General features: G+C 47.6%; 2 protein-coding genes across 2 annotated transcripts in view; one reads left to right on the top strand and one right to left on the bottom strand.

Annotated features, from left to right (window-relative positions):
* The window catches only part of LOC309368792 (uncharacterized protein), a gene marked incomplete at its 3' end in the record, with an annotated part of 476,991 nt that overhangs the window by 410,411 nt on the left and 47,252 nt on the right, over positions 1–19,328 (top strand). The gene's annotated exons all lie outside the window — the stretch shown is intronic.
* Positions 7,484–17,441, bottom strand: LOC309369247 (olfactory receptor 51G2-like). Its single transcript, XM_081910049.1, has 2 exons — positions 17,251–17,441; positions 7,484–9,189 (listed from the first exon to the last, which is right to left on the bottom strand). Exon 2 carries the CDS (start codon positions 9,162–9,164, stop codon positions 8,190–8,192), a length of 975 nt encoding a protein of 324 aa, XP_081766175.1. The 5' UTR covers positions 9,165–9,189; positions 17,251–17,441; the 3' UTR covers positions 7,484–8,189.

Raw genomic sequence — 19,328 nt, 5'->3', positions numbered from 1 at the left:
AGAACTGACTGACAAGGAAGTCATTTGTAGCTTGTGAAAAATGGATGCTTGTCTCTAGTGGGGGTCCTCATCCGGGGGTCCTCAGGAGTTGCTCTCCACCCACCCCCACTCCCCTGCTTCTGTCTTCTTTTTTGCACTTGGAATCTCTTCTGATCTCAGGACAGACTCCTGGGGTGGGGTCCCTTTTTCTTTGCTCGGAGGGCCAGGTATGTTTCTGGCCAACCCCGAGGGCCATGTGGATGGGACCAAAGACTTCTCCCTTGAATTTTAGGTGGGTAATTTATTATTAATATTCTTTTAACTCACACACACAGCCATTGATGCCAAGGTCCCTGGAGGCTCAGTGAGTAGCAGCGCCCATTTCCGGCTGGTTTTCCAGCAACAATCCCTTTGGGACAGAGAGGATGTGGTCCTGGGATGCCCTGCTCTGGGTGCGAGGGGATTGCTGCAGTGGCCTCCGTGGGGAGCTGCCCTGGGAGACACTGGGAAACTGGTTTGCAATGCAGCAGCCAGACTCTGGGCTGGGATCCCTCTCTTTATTCCTGGCCTTTCTCTCCCACCTTTTTTATGGGGGGGGGGCTAGTCCACCTCCTCGTCCAGCTTTGGAAAACCATTTGCAGATGTTTCCTCCGTTGTGCAATGAGGCTGAGTGACGTCACACAGAGTTAAAGTCCCAGGGACTCCTTTGTTTAAAGGAGGGAGATCATTTCTGAAAGGGGGGGGCGGAGGGCCAAATGAGTTTGGGATCCTCTGATCTGCAGGAAGGAGAGCGTGGCAGACCTGGCCCCTCCCTGGCAGGACCCTCTCCTCCCTGACCTGCCCCCCCCCCGCAGGAGCAGATCAGGCCCCCCAGGCACCCTCCCTTGCTGCAGTCCTGGGAACCCCACCAGATCCCAGAGAGGAGACTCACCAAATCCCCAGGAGGGGGCAGCGATGCAGCCCTTGCAAGAGAGATACCAAAGCAATACCCCCCCTTCCTTGCAGGAAAGGACTGGGGAGGGAGGGACCTTGGAGCTGGAGGACCTGGTCCCCCCTTGCTTCCTGTCCTCTCTAGGAAGGCAGCTCAGTTCTCTTTAACCCTTGCCAAGCCCAGCATGCCCAGATCTCCCCTCTGCGTTTTTCTCTCTGGCGTGCATTGCACACTTCCAGAGATGCTTTTTGGGGGACGCTTCCTGCTTTCCTTTCCTTCTGGAGTTTCCAGCTAGGCTAACATTGGGCCAAGACCAGATACATTGTATCCGCTTGCAATCCACACTTTCGCTCTTCTCTCAGCAGGGGGTCCCACGCTTCTCCTGCCAACTGTAGCAGGAACCCCCCCACCCCAATCATTCTCTTTGTATAAACTTCACACACACACACACACTCACACACTACATACGCCACATTTCTGTTATAAATTCATAGAAAATCAACCATACATCGGATTTGCACTGTTCCATTTTTATTTTACTCCATATGACAAGAACTAACAAAGGGGGGTGGCTTAGTCCTGGTCAGCCATAATCCCTTCACTGTCTCAGCACATCCACAGGAGCCCTGCCCATGCCAACCCTAATGATCCCAGACAGAAGACAATCAAGATCACAAAGAACTTGCATATGGGAGTGGATTCAGCATGGACTGAAACAAAGGACAATGATCAGATCTTCCCTCTGGGGGCAGGAAACTGCAAATTCCCCTCTGTCTCCGGAAAGTACTCATGGGGAGGGGGGAAGGGAGGAACCAGCCAGGTGACAAGACACTCAGGTTACCACCAACTCCTCCCTCAACCCCTCCTTTCTGTAATGTATGCATGATGTTTCTGGGGGTGGGCTTGATATAGAGGAGGGGAATTTCAAAAGTTTTTATAAGACCTTGCCCACTATTCTTCTGGGTCTTTCCTCTCTCCTGCAAGTGAGGGGAATACCCTGTTGCAACAGTTCAATAAAGGCCAAGCCTACAGGCTGCTGTTTTGCTCCAAGTTATCCTGGTTGGTGTCTTTGTTTTGTCCAAGGGAGCCCTCGGATTTTTCCTGTAACACAACGGAGCTGAGCTCCTTTCCTCGCAGTTGCAATGCTCGCCTTCGCCTGTTCATGGCGCTGTTTTGCAATCGCCGATTGGCCAGCTGTCAAATGCTGATGACCCCGACTGGCCTCCCATGGAGAATTGAGGTCCCTCGCGGTGTCTGGCTCTGCTACAGCGCTAGGACTTCCTCTCTGGTGGGGTTTGTCATCTGGAAAGATCAGGAATAGGTGTTTGCCTGGGGCTCCGTGGTTCGCGTGTCCCCCCCACCCCTCTGTGTCCATATCACACACACTCAAGCAATGAGCAGGAAGAACAAGGCGTGTTTATAACTTCTCTAAAATGTTCCTCCAAGGCCTAGGGACACATTGCTCTCTACCAAGGCAACGCACAGAGTGTCCCTTTTCCATTTTGCATAGAGATCATTTACTGAACGTTTAAAGCAGTACTGTAAGCGATTTAAGTCATTAGCAGGACCGACATAAAAACGTGCAGTGAAATATTTTAAATAGGATTGCATTGGACAAGACACAATTAGGTTTAGCTTGGATATGCAAAGGGAAGGATATAATATAAGCAACCACAGAAAGGGGAGGAGGCTGGTCGATTTCAATATTGGGTATATCAGCTTTATTGAATAAAAAGATATTTCAACGATGTAAAATCGGGAAATGAAATTTTTTTATTCTTTAAAAAACAATCCCATGGAGTGTCCTGGAGACACCCAAGATGAGGCCACTGTCACCAGCTGGCCTTGATTGTCACCAGGAGATCAGCGCTGAGCTGTGGTTATGTCACATGGAGCTCCCACAGCGCCAACTGCGACACGGATCACTCCCTGGTAGCCAACAAGAACCACAGAAGGCCCGTAGGAGAAAGCATGGAGCTCGGCCTGGAATCAACGCTTCCAGAACGGCCATACCTGAACGTTGTGAACTTTTCTCTGGTTCTGTTGAACAAGCTCTACTGAACTGCCCCATAGAAAGAGTTGAAACAAGGGGTGGGGGGCACATGAGAGAAGCCATCTAGGACACAGCCAATACCTGGAAGCCCCCGGATTCTCTCACCACTCAGAGATCGGGGTGGCGTGTAACAAAATGTTGTTTCTTTTACTGCAAAAGCCATATTAAAACACGTTTTTCATATATACAGTGGGTGGATATTTGAGGTCTCCGAAGTATGTTTCTTTTACTGTTGATTTCCTCCCCCCTCTGTTTCATTTTCTAAAGATGTACAATAGTATTGTATGCATGTTCACATGGAAGTAAGGATCGCCATCTATGGGGTTTACCCTCTTCCAAGTCTGCTGCAAATTGCAGCCCTATAGCATTTCCACATGTGTCACGATGGGAGAAATAGTCTGCGACTTTTCTTTCTCCTACACACACACACACACACCCCACAACACAACAACACAAACACATTAGAACAGATCCAGTCAATTCCTTCTGTGATATGATTGTGGAAGCCAAATCGGTTTCTGAAATTCTTAACAAGAGTGTGGAAAGAGCTACAATGAGGAGAAGAGCTACAATGTGGAGAAACCTCATTGTGATGGTCTCTGGCACCAGCAGCAGACAGGTGTTTTAATAATAATAATAATAATAATAATAATAATAATAATAATAATAATAATAATAATTTATTATTTATACCCCGCCCATCTGGCTGGGCCTCCCCAGCCACTCTGGGCGGCTTCCATAGAAACCAAAAATACAGTAAAATATCACACATTAAAAACTTCCCTGAACAGGGCTGCCTTAAGATGTCTTCTGAATGTCAGGTTGTTGTTTATCGCTTTGACATCTGCTGGAAGGGCGTTCCACAGGGCAGGCGCCACTACCAAGAACGCCCTCTGCCTGGTTCCCTGTAGCTTTGCTTCTCGCAATGAGGGAACCGCCAGAAGGCCCTCGGCGCTGGACCTCAGCGTCCGGGCAGAATGATGGGGGTGGAGACGCTCCTTCAGGTCTACTGGACCGAGGCCGTTTAGGGCTTTCAAGGTCAGCACCAACACTTTGAATTGTGCTCGGAAACATCCTGGGAGCCAATGTAGGTCTTTCAAGACCGGTGTTATATGGTCTCGGCGGCCGCTCCCAGTCACCAGTCTAGCTGCCGCATTCTGGATTAGTTGTAGTTCACTCAAGTTAGTTAATTTCACTCAAGCATCCCATTCCAACATCACCACTGCTTTTTTTGCCCAAGCTGTGGGACAATCATTTGAAAAGTTTCAGCTCTCATGAACTCTTTTTAAAAAGAATTTTATTTTCAGTTTTTACAAATATCACTTACATTCAAATATAATCAATGTTATACATATATAGGATCGCCTGAATCCTTGGACCTCCCTCTCCCCCCCCCACATGGTTTCCATTGTAAATCTTTTCCCACTGCATCTTATAATATTTATCAAATTTTCGTTTAAATCCAATTTTAACCATAAAATTGTTATATTACAAGTGTTATGTCAATCCTGCTAAGGTTTTAAATTTTTTACAGTGTTCTTCAAGTTCATTATAATTTTTTCCCATTCTTTGTTGAATTTCTTGCCTTCTTGATTTCTGTTTCTCCCAGTCAGTTTTGCCACTTTGTCAGCTCTCATGAACTCTTGACCAGGAGGCTAGCGGCTGCCAGAACCTCCATTGCTCCAAAATAGAAAATCTTATTTATTTCAGTTATTCTATTTATATTTCACCCTTTTCTCCCCAAGGTCACCCCAGGGAGCTTAATGGCTGGGTGGAGATTTGAACCCATGTCCCCCCGGTCATAGAGTCCAACACCCAAACCTCTACCCAGCACTGAAAACCTTACATGATTTCCAGATTTCACTTTGGTATAGGAATATGTGGATTTCAGCATAACTGAAAAAATAACTTATAAATTACTTGCTGCCCAAGGTTCAGATGACCCTGTACAAGTCCCATGATGTCTGGTGGGATTTTATCTTATATGCAACAAATGAAGACACACACAACTCCCTCTCTGAAGAACAATGCAAAATTTGGCTTTCCTAAAGGATTTAAGGACTTGGCCAACCTAATATTAAGTGTCTTTACGATATACGTACTGCACTGCTTTATCGCACTTCTGTTATTTTTATTGTATTGTATTGATTGGTTTGGTTTACTTCAATAAAACACATTTTAACCACAACAACAACAACAACCCACACTTAGAGATGGGAGAACAATTGCATTCCATTTACAATTAAAAGCGAATGTGCCCAAACATACCTTGCTAAAATGATTTTTTTAAAAGCAACATAGGTAAAGGTAAAGGTACCCCTGCCCGTACGGGCCAGTCTTGCCAGACTCTGAGGTTGTGCGCCCATCTCACTCAAGAGGCCAGGGGCCAGCGCTGTCCGAAGACACTTCCGGGTCACGTGGCCAGCATGACATCGCTGCTCTGGCGAGCCAGAGCTGCACACGGAAACGCCGTTTACCTTCCCGCTAGAAAGCGGTCCCTATTTATCTACTTGCACCTGAGGGTGCTTTCGAACTGCTAGGTTGGCAGGCGCTGGGACCGAGCAGCGGGAGCGCACCCCGCCGCGGGGATTCGAACCGCTGACCTTTCGATCGGCAAGCCCTAGGCGCTGAGGCTTTAACCCAACATACCACTTAGAAAATGAAACTATAAAAATACCCGTCAGAACAGACCTAATCAAACCAACATAATACTGTCGCAAACCAGCAAAGCCTTAAAAATCTCGTGGCTCATTACAACTCTTGTTATCTGTCACTATGTTTTGTTTGTTTAATCTGCTGACATCCCAACTTTTCTTCCAGGTGGTGTCCATGGTTCTCCCCTTCCACATCTTATTCCCTCAACAACCCTGTGAGGCAATGTGTGTGTGTGTGTGTGTGTGTGTGACACTTTGATGGGCTTCATGTCTTGGTGGGGATGTGAGCCCTGATTTCCCAGGGTCAATACTCTCACCGTGGCCCCACACAGGCTCTCTGTTATTTACGACCCAGACCCTTTCCCTGGTTATATAAAAGTGGATGAGGAGAGTTCTCCAGTGGACCCCCTCCAAGATACTCAGGGGTCTTCAGGGGTCCCAGCCTCTTCCATCCAAGGCAAGAGGAAGCAGCCCCACTGACTCATTGTGTGGGAATGTTTAGGAAGGTAGGAGAGGGTTTATTGTTTTGATATGATCACTCATCCTAGTTCCCTTGCAACATTCCTTTGCAACTTTGTTGGATCCTAGAACAATAGGCTGGTAGGATCCTAGAATGCAACAACTGATTGGCTTGCAGGAGAAGACCAATCAGGCTCCAGGAAGAAGTTAACCAGCCTATTAGGCTGGTAGGATCCTAGAATGCAACAACTGATTGGCCTGCAGGAGAAGACCAATCAGGCTCCAGGAAGAAGTTAATCAGCCTATTAGGCTGGTAGGATCCTAGAATGTAACAACTGATTGGCCTGCAGGAAAACACCAATCAGGCTCCAGGAAGAAGTTAATCAGCCTATTAGGCTGGTAGGATCCTAGAATGTAACAACTGATTGGCCTGCAGGAAAACACCAATCAGGCTCCAGGAGGGAAGCAAAATCAGCCAATCAGATGGGACTCATTGGGTAAATAATGTATATAAAAGCCTGAGGTTTGGGGGGGGGCAATTCAATCACTGTTTTACAAGCTGCAATAAAGAGCATGAAATCACTACAGGACTCCGAGTATATTTCAAACTTGTTGGAAGCAGTTGATGACTCATTAGAATTTTTTAATTAAGCAATCCAGTCTGCCTTGTGCAAAGTGAATTCTTCCTGGTAAATTTCCCCTTTCTTTCCCTCTTAAAATAAGAATAACACAACACAGACTTCTTGAAAATAACAAGCCGTAATCTGAAGGCAGGCTTCATACAGTTTCATCTGTAGAGAAAATGAAGTCTGTGCTAAATCTCAGACTTGCTGCTTGTGGGCTCCATCCTTTGTAAAGGATGAGCCATGTGCTGGCTAAGAGCCAGGAGTAGTGGAGATCCAGAAGGACGAAAGGGAGAAGCAGGTAAGAGGGAGATACCATGTGCCTGGCCCTTTTATTTGCACCAGGTAGGGTCACACCCATCGACCTGGTCATAGTCAGAAGGAGGTTGCTCCCAACAGGTACTGCAAGAAATCCTCCCTGTTTGGAGCCACGTTCCCCTGGACGTCCACTCTAGGCAACAGGAAAAGGTGGTACTTGACCTACCGATGACAACACAGGAAATAGCGGTGACGTGGCCAGTTGTGGGCTGTGAGGCATGTCGCCTCTTATGTGAGCCAGACTTCACTTGTCTGGGCAGGTGTGTGATAATCTGACCTAGAGCCACCTTGCTTTATGGACCAGGAAGCAGATTTCCCTGACACTGTGTTTTCTCTCCCTTCTGTGATTTGTTCCCTTATCTCTGGGTTGGGCTGGCTCCAGAGAAATTTTCCAAGACCCCTTTGAAAATCTTGGCCTTGGCAGTACAGTAAAAGTGTGTTCCAAAGCATTGTGTGAGACACAGCCAAAGATTGATTGGTTTAATCTACCCGAAATACAAAGTTTGGCACATTTTTCACTTCCCAAGACATAAATCAGAACCTAAATGCAAAACAGAAAAACTGCCTTGATGCACCTAAGTGAGAAGCATTGCGACTGCTACAGTTTGGTGTTGAACTGAAGGTATGCTTCACAGAATCATGGAATCGTAGAATTGCAGAGTTGGAATGGACCCCAGGGGTCATCTAGTCCAGCCCCCTGCAGTGCAGGAATCACAGCTAGAGCATCCACGACAGACAACCATCCAAACTCTGCTTAAAAACCTCCAAGGAACGAGAGTCCACCACCTTCTGAGGGAGTCTGTTCCACTGTTGAATGGCTCTTAGCATCAGAAAGTTCTTCCTAGTGTTTACTCAGAGTCTTTCTTGTCATTTGGATCTGTGGGTCCTTGTCCTCCCCTGTGGAGCAACAGAAAACAAGCTTGCTCCATATTCCCAGTGAGAGCCCTACAGGTGGAAGACGGCGCCAGCTTGACAAGGACACGTTCTGATCTTCCGATTTGCTTCAGCTCTTTTTGCAAATGGGAGGAGTTGTCAATCATTTGTGCTGGTTTCCTTTGCAAAACTGGTGCAGGCAGCTCCACAGGGTACAAAACTGTCCAGGGAACTGCAACATGGCTAGTTTCACAACGGCTGAAATGAACTGAATTACTTCTTGACCTCTCCACTCCATTTCAAAGAGGGACCGTCTTCCAAAGCAACAGCTTCCAGATGGCTTTCCGGATCTGCTTGGATTTAATACTGTAAATGATAGGGTTCAAAGCGGGGGGCACGATCAGGTAGACGTAGGCAACCATGGCTTTTACAAGCGGGTCCACACCGTTGCCAAATCGATGGATGATGGATAGGCCAATCATGGGGATGAAAAAAATGAGGACCGCACAGATGTGAGAGACACAGGTATTCAAAGCCTTCAGGCACTTCCCCTTGGGACCCACCTTGATGACAGTCCTGATGATCAGGAAATAAGACAGCACAATGAGGAGCGAATCTATGCCAGCTGTTGAAAGAATGATGATTAAACCATACAGAACGTTGACGCTGATGTCAACGTCTTTGCAGGCCAGCTTCATGATGTCAGGATGCAAGCAAAAGGAGTGGGAGAGGCTGTTGTCGCTGCAGTATGTCAGCCTCCTGAGCAGAAAAGGGATCGGGAGAAGGGAGACGGCTGCCCTCACCAACATGGCCAGGCCTATCTTGACAATGGTTGGCTTGGTCAAGATGGCTTTGTACCTCAGGGGGCGTGAGATGGCCACAAAGCGGTCAAAGGCCATGGCCAGGAGCACTGAGGATTCCAGCATGGAGACGACATGGATGAAATACATCTGGGTGAGGCAGGCATCAAAGCCAATCGCCCTGATGTCAAACCAGAAGATGCCTAGCGTGGTTGGGAGGGTGCACAGCACCAGGCCCAGGTCCATGAGGGCCAACATGGAGAGGAAGTAATACATGGGCTCATGGAGACTGGTCGTTCTGCCAATGATGAACAGGATGATGCAGTTCCCCAAGAGGGCCACAAGGTAAAGCAAGCAGAAGGGGATGGAGACGAGTCTATGGTGGCTCCTGCCCATTCCAGGGATGCCCATCAGGAGGAGCACGGAAGGCTGGTAGAAGGTGGCGTTGGGAGCGTCTGGCTCGGGAGGTTCCATCCTGCCTTGGGCACTGCGTCATGATCTGGAATTGAAAGGAAACCAGCCTCATATTACTGTGTGATCTCCAGGAATTGTAGAAGCATAGAATTATCAGATAATGATGATGATGATGATGATAATAATAATAATAATAATAATAATAATAATAATAATAATAATAATTTTTTATTTATATCCCGCCCTCCCCAGCTGTAGCTGGGCTCAGAGAGGCTAACAACAATAAAAGTAACACAGTTTACATAAAATCACAATCAATTAATTGAGATGCATTCTAAAATCAATTCATTCTAAAATCAATTCAGAATCAAATTAACCATTGGGCTAGAGTTCTATGAGGATTACAGAAGGAGAGAGGTGGTGAGACTGTGCCTTGACCAAAGGCCTGGTGGAACAGCTCTGTCTTGGAGGCCCTGCGGAAAAATGTCAAGTCCCGCAGGGCCCTAGTATCCTGTGACAGAGCATTCCACCAGATCGGGGCCACGGCCGAAAAAGCCCTGGCTCTGGTCGAGGCCAGCCTAACCTCTCTGTGGCCCAGGACCTCCAAGATGTTTTTGTTTGAAGACCGTAAGGTCCTCTGTGGGACATACCAGGAGAGGCGGTCCCGTAGGTACGAGGGTCCTAGGCCGTATAGGGCTTTAAAGGTTAAAACTAGCACCTTGAACCTGACACCCTGTACTCCACCAGAAGCCAGTGCAGCTGGTATAGCACCGGGTGAATGTGATCCCGTGGCAAGAACCCTGTAAGGAGTCTCGCTGCGGCATTCTGCACCCGCTGGAGTTTCTGGGTCAGTCTCAAGGGCAGCCCCCTTATTATGAGTTAGTTTGGACATGGTATTTAACACCAGTCAGATTAAATCAAATAAACAAGGAATATTTGGTGTTATGCTGGAGGGGATGTCAGGAAACTAGGACTTATATTCACATGTGATGGAGGTGCATATACAGTATGTATAATTTTTTTTGGCAAAGAGTGTTTAAGGAGATAACAGAAATCACTGGGTTAAAGCTAACCGTAAGTCCAGAGGTACCATTATTATCAATTTACGATGGGGTGTAAAATTTACAAAATCAAAACAATTGAGACAATCTGCGAGAGACAATGGAAAGTGGGCAGTCAAAAATGCACCCCAGGAAACACGTTGGGATGATCGGAAGTCATAATGGAATCTGTTACGTATTGTCAGGGGCTCAGGAGCAGAGGCACAGGAAAGGGAGGAAACGGAGAGCGAGGGGGAGGAATCCGAAGGAAACGTAAGCGATGACAGTGGTCCGAGGTCTCTGAGTCTTTCCAGCGAATCGGAAGACTCACAGAAAGGGGCTCCCAGGGTCAGAGCAAGGGGGACACCCCAGGAAGAAGGGGCCAGAGGGGACTCAGAGAGCAGCAGCTGGAAATCGGGACCAGCTTCCCCACCAAAGAGCAGTAGGGGGGAGGAGTCCCAGGTATCGGGATCTGGCTGCTCACCGCCAGCGGGAGGAGATGAGTCAGGATTGGTCATGCCTCCATCGGAAAGAGAGGAAACGGTCGAGAGGAAGGTTGGAAGATGGGCGCGCGCGCCAAGTTCAAATGTACAGGGGAGCGGCACAGTGGGTAGCCCGGATAGAGAGCCAGGTCCTAAAGCCCGCCGAAAGGAGGGACAGGAGTCAGGGGGGTCAGCGTCAGAAGAGTCCAGGAAGGAGGAGACACCGGGGGGGCAGAAGGACCCAGAGGAGAAAGGAGCAACGGAAAAGGTGGAGTAAGGCTAGAGTCTTAAACTGGTGTACAGGGGGTGGAGACTCAGACAGGGCTTCGCCGATCTAGCGTCTAGACGTAGGGCTGCACGCTGCGGCTTGTAAATGGAAACTGAACCTCAATAAAGACTTTTGTACATTACTACCGGCTAGCGTTGGTCCTCTGTGAGCTGGGACCTGGAGGCAGCTCTGACACGTATGAATCTATTTCCCCTCCTTTTTGTAATATGCATTGATTTTGGATTCTTTTGTCAATTTTGTTTTTGCAAAAATTAATAAAGCATTTAAAAATTATGATGGGGTGGAAGGTTCACAGGCTATGAAGGTGTTGCTCACAGATTTATTGACACAAATTATTATAGCTAGGAAGTGGAAGGGGCAAGGTGACTATAAAATGGAAGAATGGTACAAAGAGGTGTGAGATATAGCTATTCATGATAAATTAGCATGTTCTATTAATGTGAGATGGGGAATATGCAGAAGAAATGATTTTGAGGAGATATGGAGGGTGTTTGTAAAATTTGTACAGCTAAAACGGAAAAGGGTCAAACCATCGCAAGAGGAGTTGAAGTTTTGGGAAGTTGGATAGTTACAATGGAAGGCTCCCAGAGGTGGGGGCGCACATTTTTATTCTTATTTATTTATTTATTTATTATTACTTTTGCAAAATACAAAATAAATCTGAAGAAACAGAGAATTGTAGAGTTGAAAGGGACACCACGGGTCATCTAGTCCAGCCCCCTTGAAAGCGTGGAATGCAGCAAATCAAACACTGGCTAATGGGCCACATAAAGCAGAGACATCACCTTGCCAACAAAGGTCCGTATAGTTAAAGCTCTGGTTTTCCCAGTAGTGATGTATGGAAGTGAGAGCTGGACCATAAAGAAGGCTGATCGCCAAAGAATTGATGCTTTTGAATTCTGGTGCTGGAGGAAACTCTTGAGAGTCCCATGGACTGCAAGAAGATCAAACCTCTCCATTCTGAAGGAAATCAGCCCTGAGTGCTCACTGGAAGGACAGATCCTGAAGCTGAGACTCCAAGACTTTGTCCACCTCATGAGAAGAGAAGACTCCCTGGAAAAGACCCTGATGTTGGGAAAGATGGAGGGCACAAGGAGAAGGGGACGACAGAGGACGAGGTGGTTGGACAGTGTTCTCGAAGCTACAAACATGAGTTTGACGAAACTGTGGGAGGCAGTGGAAGACAGGAGTGCCTGGCGTGCTCTGGCCCAGGGGGTCACGAAGAGGCGGACACGACTAAATGACTAAACAACAACAACAACAAAGCGACCACCTCAGGCAGCAAATGCTGGGGGTCGGGTGAGTGGCAATGAGCTTGGCAGGATAGGGCTGTCCTGTCCTGTAGAGTGGGACCTTGGTTCTCAAACTTAATCCGTTCCGGAAGTCGGTTCCAGATCAAAGCGTTCCAAAACCAAGGTGCGCTTTCCCATAGAAAGTACAGTCGTACCTCTGGATATGTAATCTTTGGGTTACGGCCACTCAATCACGCCGCGCACATGCGCAGAAGCGTGCCTCTGTTTAAGTAATTTTCAGGGTGTGAACGGACCCCTGGAACGAACGGACCTCTGGTCCAGGGGGTCACAATGAGTCGGACACCACTAAACGACTAAACAACAACAATGGGCCACATAGGAAGGACCCCAGAGACAAAGGAGCTGCCTTATACTGAATAGACCACTGGTCTATTTAACCCAGCACTGACTGGTTGCAGGATTTTAGAGCCTCTCCCAGACCTACCTAGAGGCGCCAGGAATTGAACCTGGGAACTTCTGCAGGCAAGGCAGTTCCTCTGCCACTGAGCTATGGCCCCCCCTTTGCCCCAATGAACAGGCCAAGAAGTCCTCCTGTATGTGCAGAACGTTGCCAGCAGTTGCTTCGTTCCGGATTCATGTGATAATAAGCTTTTAGTACGGATTATGTAATGGGTGCCGCAGGCAGAAAGATAAGAGACAGGATATGAAGAGGAAGTTGCTGTTTTGTGGCGCACACTCCCCACTTTCCATAAATTGACATCTGCCTCCAGGGATTTATTGACATTGCTTTCTCTGACACAGGTTAATTGGAAATCCGGTTGCAAACACAAGAAAAGGGCAGCCATCACCGTGTTTGGCTTTCTGGTACTGTATATGGGAGGAACTGTTCCTGTGGGTTCCTAGAAGCGGTCAGCATGCGATAGCGGCCACAATCCCAGGAATGGCTTTGGCTGGCTGGCAAAACCAGGTGAGGGGAGCCGAATGGGTCTCATGCCCTTTGTGAGTTAGGGGCCTCCCCTGCCTGCAAAGACAGTCTCTGGAAGATGGACCGGACAAGGCCGTTTGTGGGTCCTGACACTCAAGAAGGCAGCTTCTGCACATGGAGGGAAGTGAGGGGCAGATGGGACTTGACAACATGGGAAAAACTCAACAGGGAAAATGTTCCGAAATGCTTGTAAACTCCAAAGTGGCAGTCAAAACAACACTAATCGGCATTTACTACTTTGATATGTGCTAATTGACTTGCTTTGATGCTTTGCATCTGTGACTATGGGACGCTTGACTTTTCGCCTTGGGACTGACAGAAGTTTCTGGCCCAACTGATATATGGCGCTTTCTGTATACAGTGGTACCTCGGGTTACATACGCTTCAGGTTACATACGCTTCAGGTTACAGATTCCGCTAACCCAGAAATAGTACCTTGGGTTAAGAACTTTGCTTCAGGATGAGAACAGAAATCATGCTCCGGTGGCGCAGCGGCAGTGGGAGGCCCTATTAGCTAAAGTGGTGCTTCAGGTTAAGAACAGTTTCAGGTTAAGAACGGACCTCCAGAACAAATTAAGAACTTAACCCAAGGTACCACTGTACAGTCATACCGGAATCCATTCCGGAAGTCCGTTTGACTTCCAAAATGTTCAGAAACTAAGGCGCAGCTTCCGATTGGCTGCAAAAAGCTCCTGCAGCCAATCGTCGCAGTCGCTTGGGACGTTCGGGTTCTAAAGAACATTCGCAAACCAGAACAATCACCTCTGGGTTTGTGGCATTCGGGAGCCAAAACGTTCGACTCACAAGGTGTTCGGGATCCAAGATACGGTTGTATAATGCATATTATTAATTTTATTTTTTAGAATTTTTATTGATTATTTTCACATAACAAATTATTTTAACAATTATATTTCCCCCCCATTTCCCCCCCCACAACAACTTCTCCCTCCCCTACGACTTCCCTCCGCTCCTCTCTCTGATTTATCAACACATACTGTTCTCTGCATATTGTAAAAATGTAAAGATCTCTAAACTATCCATCTATTATGTTAACAAATAAATTTGTGTCTGTTTATTCAAAACCTGCCAAGGAGTCCAGTTCATTTTGTTGTTTTGATCTTTATAATGCATAACATCAGTGGCGGTTTGGGGGCTTTAAAATTTCAGTGGCGCCCTCTGTGATGCCAAAATTTAGTACTTCCAAGCCTCTCCCCTTCCATTGTTCACCACCACCACCATTTTAATAATTTTATTATTTATACCCCACCCCCTGTTGAACCCTCTCGTCTCAGCCCCCTGTGCGGGCAAATTGGTCTCACTCCCCTAAGTCTGCCTCTGCGTGACATGCCTGCCCGGGTGCGGCAGTCGCAACAAATGCTTGCTGTTTACTTTGCAGGCTTCCTTCTAATAAATCACTGGAACTGATCCCTGTACCGTTTTGGGCGTCCTTCTCTGGGAACCCTGCATTTAACAAACTCGCACCGGCTTTCCTTTGGGCACTAATTCTGGCAGCAGATGAGCTGCTCATTTGCATGGCTAACTTTAAATGCAAAGAACGTCCATGTTTCTGTTTCCAGGCTGGAACGGTGCTGGGTTGTAAGTTGCCTTTGAAACAAAGAATTTATGACCACTGTCAGGGGATTTAGAATTGGGAATGGGGACTGAAAGTTATGGGCAGTAACTGATAAAAGTTAAAAAGAAGGGGCAAGTGAGAGAATCATAGAACCCTAGAGTTGGAAGGGACCTCAGGGATCATCTAGTCCAAGCCCCTGCAAGGCAAGAATCTCAGCTAAAGCGTCCAGGACGGAAGCCCATCCAACCTCTGCTTAAAGACCTCCAAGGGCATCCTGATCAAATTTGCAGATGACACCAAACTGGGAGGGGTGGCTAACACCCCAGAGGACAGGATCACACTTCAAAACGACCTTGACAGATTAGAGAACTGGGCCAAAACAAACAAGATGAATTTTAACAGGGAGAAATGTAAAGTATTGCACTTGGGCAAAAAAAATGAGAGGCACAAATACAAGATGGGTGACACCTGGCTTGAGAGCAGTACATGTGAAAAGGATCTAGGAGTCTTGGTTGACCACAAATTGACATGAGCCAACAGTGTGACGCGGCAGCTAAAAAAGCCAACGCAATTCTGGGCTGCATCCATAGGAGTATAGCATCTAGATCAAGGGAAGTAATAGTGCCACTGTATTCTGCTCTGGTCAGACCTCACCTGGAGTACTGTGTCCAGTTCTGGGCACCACAGTTCAAGAAGGACACTGACAAACTGGAACGTGTCCAGAGGAGGGCAACCAAGATGGTCAAAGGCCTGGAAACAATGCCTTATGAGGAACGGCTAAGGGAGCTGGGCATGTTTAGCCTGGAGAAGAGGAGGTTAAGGGGTGATATGATAGCCATGTTCAAATATATAAAAGGATGTCACATAGAGGAGGGAGAAAGGTTGTTTTCTGCTGCTCCAGAGAAGCGGACACGGAGCAATGGATCCAAACTACAAGAAAGAAGATTCCACCTAAACATTAGGAAGAACTTCCTGACAGTAAGAGCTGTTTGACAGTGGAATTTGCTGCCAAGGAGTGTGGTGGAGTCTCCTTCTTTGGAGGTCTTTAAGCAGAGGCTTGACAACCATATGTCAGGAGTGCTCTGATGGTGTTTCCTGCTTGGCAGGGGGTTGGACTCGATGGCCCTTGTGGTCTCTTCCAACTCTATGATTCTATGATTCTAAGGAAGGAGAGCCCACCGCCTTCCAAGGAAGCCCGTTCCACTGTTGAACAGCTCGTACTGTCAAGACGTTTTTCCATATGTTTAGTCGGAATCTCCTTTCTTGTAACTTGAAGCCATGGGTTCGAGTCCTGCCCTCCAGAGCAGGAGAAAACCAGCTTGTTCCCTCTCCCATGGGACAGCCTTTGAGATATTTGAAGATGGCTCTCCTGTCTCCTCTCAGTCTCCTCTTTCCCAGGCTAAACATACCAAGATCCTTCAACCGCTCCTCATCAGGCTTGGCTTCCAGACCATGGATCAAGAGGAAGTCCTTCTTCATGAATTGCAGAGTTAAACTATGAATTTTCCTTCCACGGGAGGCTGTGATGGCCACCAACCTAGGTGGCTTTAAAAGAGGAGTTCCTGCATTTCTTTCCTTGTGAGTAAGAAATACCTGGGGAGAGGGCAAGGGGTTACGTTTCCATTCCCCCCAGCACAGCTATGCTGGCACCATTAAATTTGCAGCCCCCTCCCCTCTGTTTCCATTAAAAAGAATATCTGGATCACAGATCTCCCAAAAGATCTGGTGTGCAGTTCGGTCTGGAGCATCCAGGTCCCTTGACTGATCTCTGAGGTTAAAGGGCAGGAAGCAGAGGGTCAGAGTGAACCCACAGCACATACAATAGGGGGAAGTCAGTGGTGTGGGCTGCCAAGCAACAGTCCTCAGACCGGTGCTTTCCTGCATTTCCCCTGGGGGGGGGGAGTTAGCACTGCCCCAGCCCAAGACACTTTGTGCCCCACAGTCAAGTCCAGTGGGGCTCAGCATCTTCTACCACACTGCAAGTGATACTGGTGGGCTCAACATGGACCTTGCTCTGCTCCATTCCTGCACCCGCCCCCCCCCTACAAAGCACATTACCCCTGAAGGCACTCAGATCATCTTCCAGCCTTCGCCAGCTGGGTGCCCTCCAACTCTCATCAGCACCCGAGCAGTGGACTTGTAATCTGGTGAACTGGGTTCGCTTCCCCGCTCCTCCACTTGCAGCTGCTGGGTGACCTTGCGCCAGTCACACTTCTTTGAAGTGTCTCAGCCCCACTCACCTCACAGAGTGTTTGTTGTGGGGGAGGAAGGGAAAAGAGATTGTTAGCCACTTTGAGACTCCTTAGGGTAGTGACAAAGCGGGATATCAAATCCAAACTTTGTGCATAGAAGGGACCCCAGTTGGGAAGGGACACCCACAAGGGCCATCAAGTCCAACCCCCCTGCAAGGCAGAAATCACAGCCGAAGAGCCCCCTACAGAGGGCCCCCCAACCCCTGCTTAGAAACCTGCAAGGGAGGAGATGATACAAGGAAGGAATAGCGCTTGCTATCCTATCTACTTACTGAGCTTGCATGACCGTCGGGTTAGAGTCCATAGCCAGAGCCTCGTCCCACGTTAGAAGAAGCATTGAATCCTGCTTGCGATCCAGAACGGTTGTTTTCCCAGGCTGGAGGGGGGGGGGCGATGCCTTTTATTTGGCATCCTGAAAAAGAGCCCAGCTGTTGCGGCTGCCCAACCAATCAGGAGCCGCCTCCACTTCAGTGCGAAGGCCCACAAGGATAGAGGATGCTCTGGGCAGTAAATCACATCTTTCCCCACTGATGACGCTGCTGCCGCTGCCGCTGCTGCTGTCTTGGCAAAGGCTGCTTTTCCTCTCTGGGTCTGCTGGGCAAGCTGTTTATCATCATCATCAGACCCCCGCCCCTCCAAATCTCCCGGCCCACAGCCCAGATTTTATTACCAAATGAGCCAGCCGTGCTCTGGGAAGACAAACAACTTTATGGTGAGAATGGGCTCGGAGGACAAACACCAAGAGGACGCTGGGGGATTAAAGGGAAGCTGGCCCTGCCACCCACCCCACCCCCACCCAAGGGCACCACAGCCTGAAGTTATTCAATTAAAAGCCACTTTAAAAAACAAAATGAAAGACAACCGTCATTTTCAACTGCGAAGCAGCCAATGACTTGGGTTGTTAAGACCTGAACATCTGCACTGATCAAAGTTCAATGTTACATTGTGGGTCGCAAACAGTTACTAAGAGTCACAAACAGCTACTAAGAATGCGTTGAATTAATACACTGGTACCTTGGTTCTCAGATGCCTTGGTACTCAAACAACTTAGAACCCAAACACTGTTCTGGTTTTTTGGGGAACTTTTTTCGGAAGCCGGGCGTACTCCGTTTTGAGTGTTACACTTCCTATTTGAGTGCCACCCTGAGGTCTGTCTTTTTTTGCTATTTACAGTGGTACCTCAGGTTACAGACGCTTCAGGTTACATACGCTTCAGGTTACAGACTCCACTAACCCAGAAATAGTGCTTCAGATTAAGAACTTTGCTGCAGGTTGAGAACAGAAATTGCACAGCAGCGGCGCAGCGGCAGCTGGAGGCCCCATTAGCTAAAGTGGTGCTTCACGTTAAGAACAGTTTCAGGTTAAGAACGGACCTCCAGAACGAATTAAGTACTTAACCCAAGGTACCAGTGTATTTTGCGTTTTTGTGGCTCTTTTTTTGTTTGTTTTTGTGACTGTGTGGAACCCAGTTCAGCTACTGATTGATTGCTTGTGTGACTGCAGTGCATTGTTTATTGCTTTCCTTTTATGGATCAAGGGTCTCGTTAGAGATAGTAAAATCCATGTTAAATTGCTATTTTAGGGCTTGTTTTTAGAAATCTGGAATGGATTAATTCATTTTGCATTACAGTGGACCCTCCGGATACAAACTTAATTCGTTCCAGGGGTCCGTTCACACCCTGAAAATTACTGAAACAAAAGCACAGGTCGACACAATCAAAGGCTTTTGCATAGTCAATGAAGCAGAAGTAGATGTCTTTCTGGAACTCTCTAGCTTTCTCCATAATCCACCGCATGTCTGGTTCCTCTGCCCCTTCGAAATCCAGCTTGCACTTCTGGGAGTTCTCGGTCCACATACTGTTTAAGCCTGCCTTGAAGAATTTTAAGCATAACCTTGCTAGCGTGTGAAATGAGTGCAATTGTGCAGTAGTTGGAGCATTCTTTGACACTGCCCTTCTTTGGGATTGGGATGTAGACTGATCTTCTCCAATCTTCTGGCCACTGCTGAGTTTTCCAAATTTGCTGGCATATTGAGTGTAGCACCTTAACAGCATCATCTTTTAAAATTTTAAATAGTTCAGCTGGAATACCATCACTTCCACTTGCCTTGTTATTTGCAGTGCTTTCTAAGGCCCATTTGACTTCACTCTCCAGGATGTCTGGCTCAAAGTCGGCAACCACACTACCTGGGGTATACGAGACATCCATTTCTTTCTGGTATAGTTCCTCTGTGTATTCTTGCCACCTCTTCTTGATGTCTTCTGCTTCTGTTAGGTCCTTTCCACTTTCGTCTTTTATTATGGAAATCTTTGTACGAAATGTTCCTTTCATATCTTCAATTTTCTTGAAC

Source organism: Podarcis melisellensis (genome assembly GCF_964234715.1).
Source record: "Podarcis melisellensis genome assembly, chromosome: 4".
NCBI lineage: Eukaryota > Metazoa > Chordata > Lepidosauria > Squamata > Lacertidae > Podarcis > Podarcis melisellensis.
This window is presented reverse-complemented; position numbering and strand designations above follow the sequence as displayed.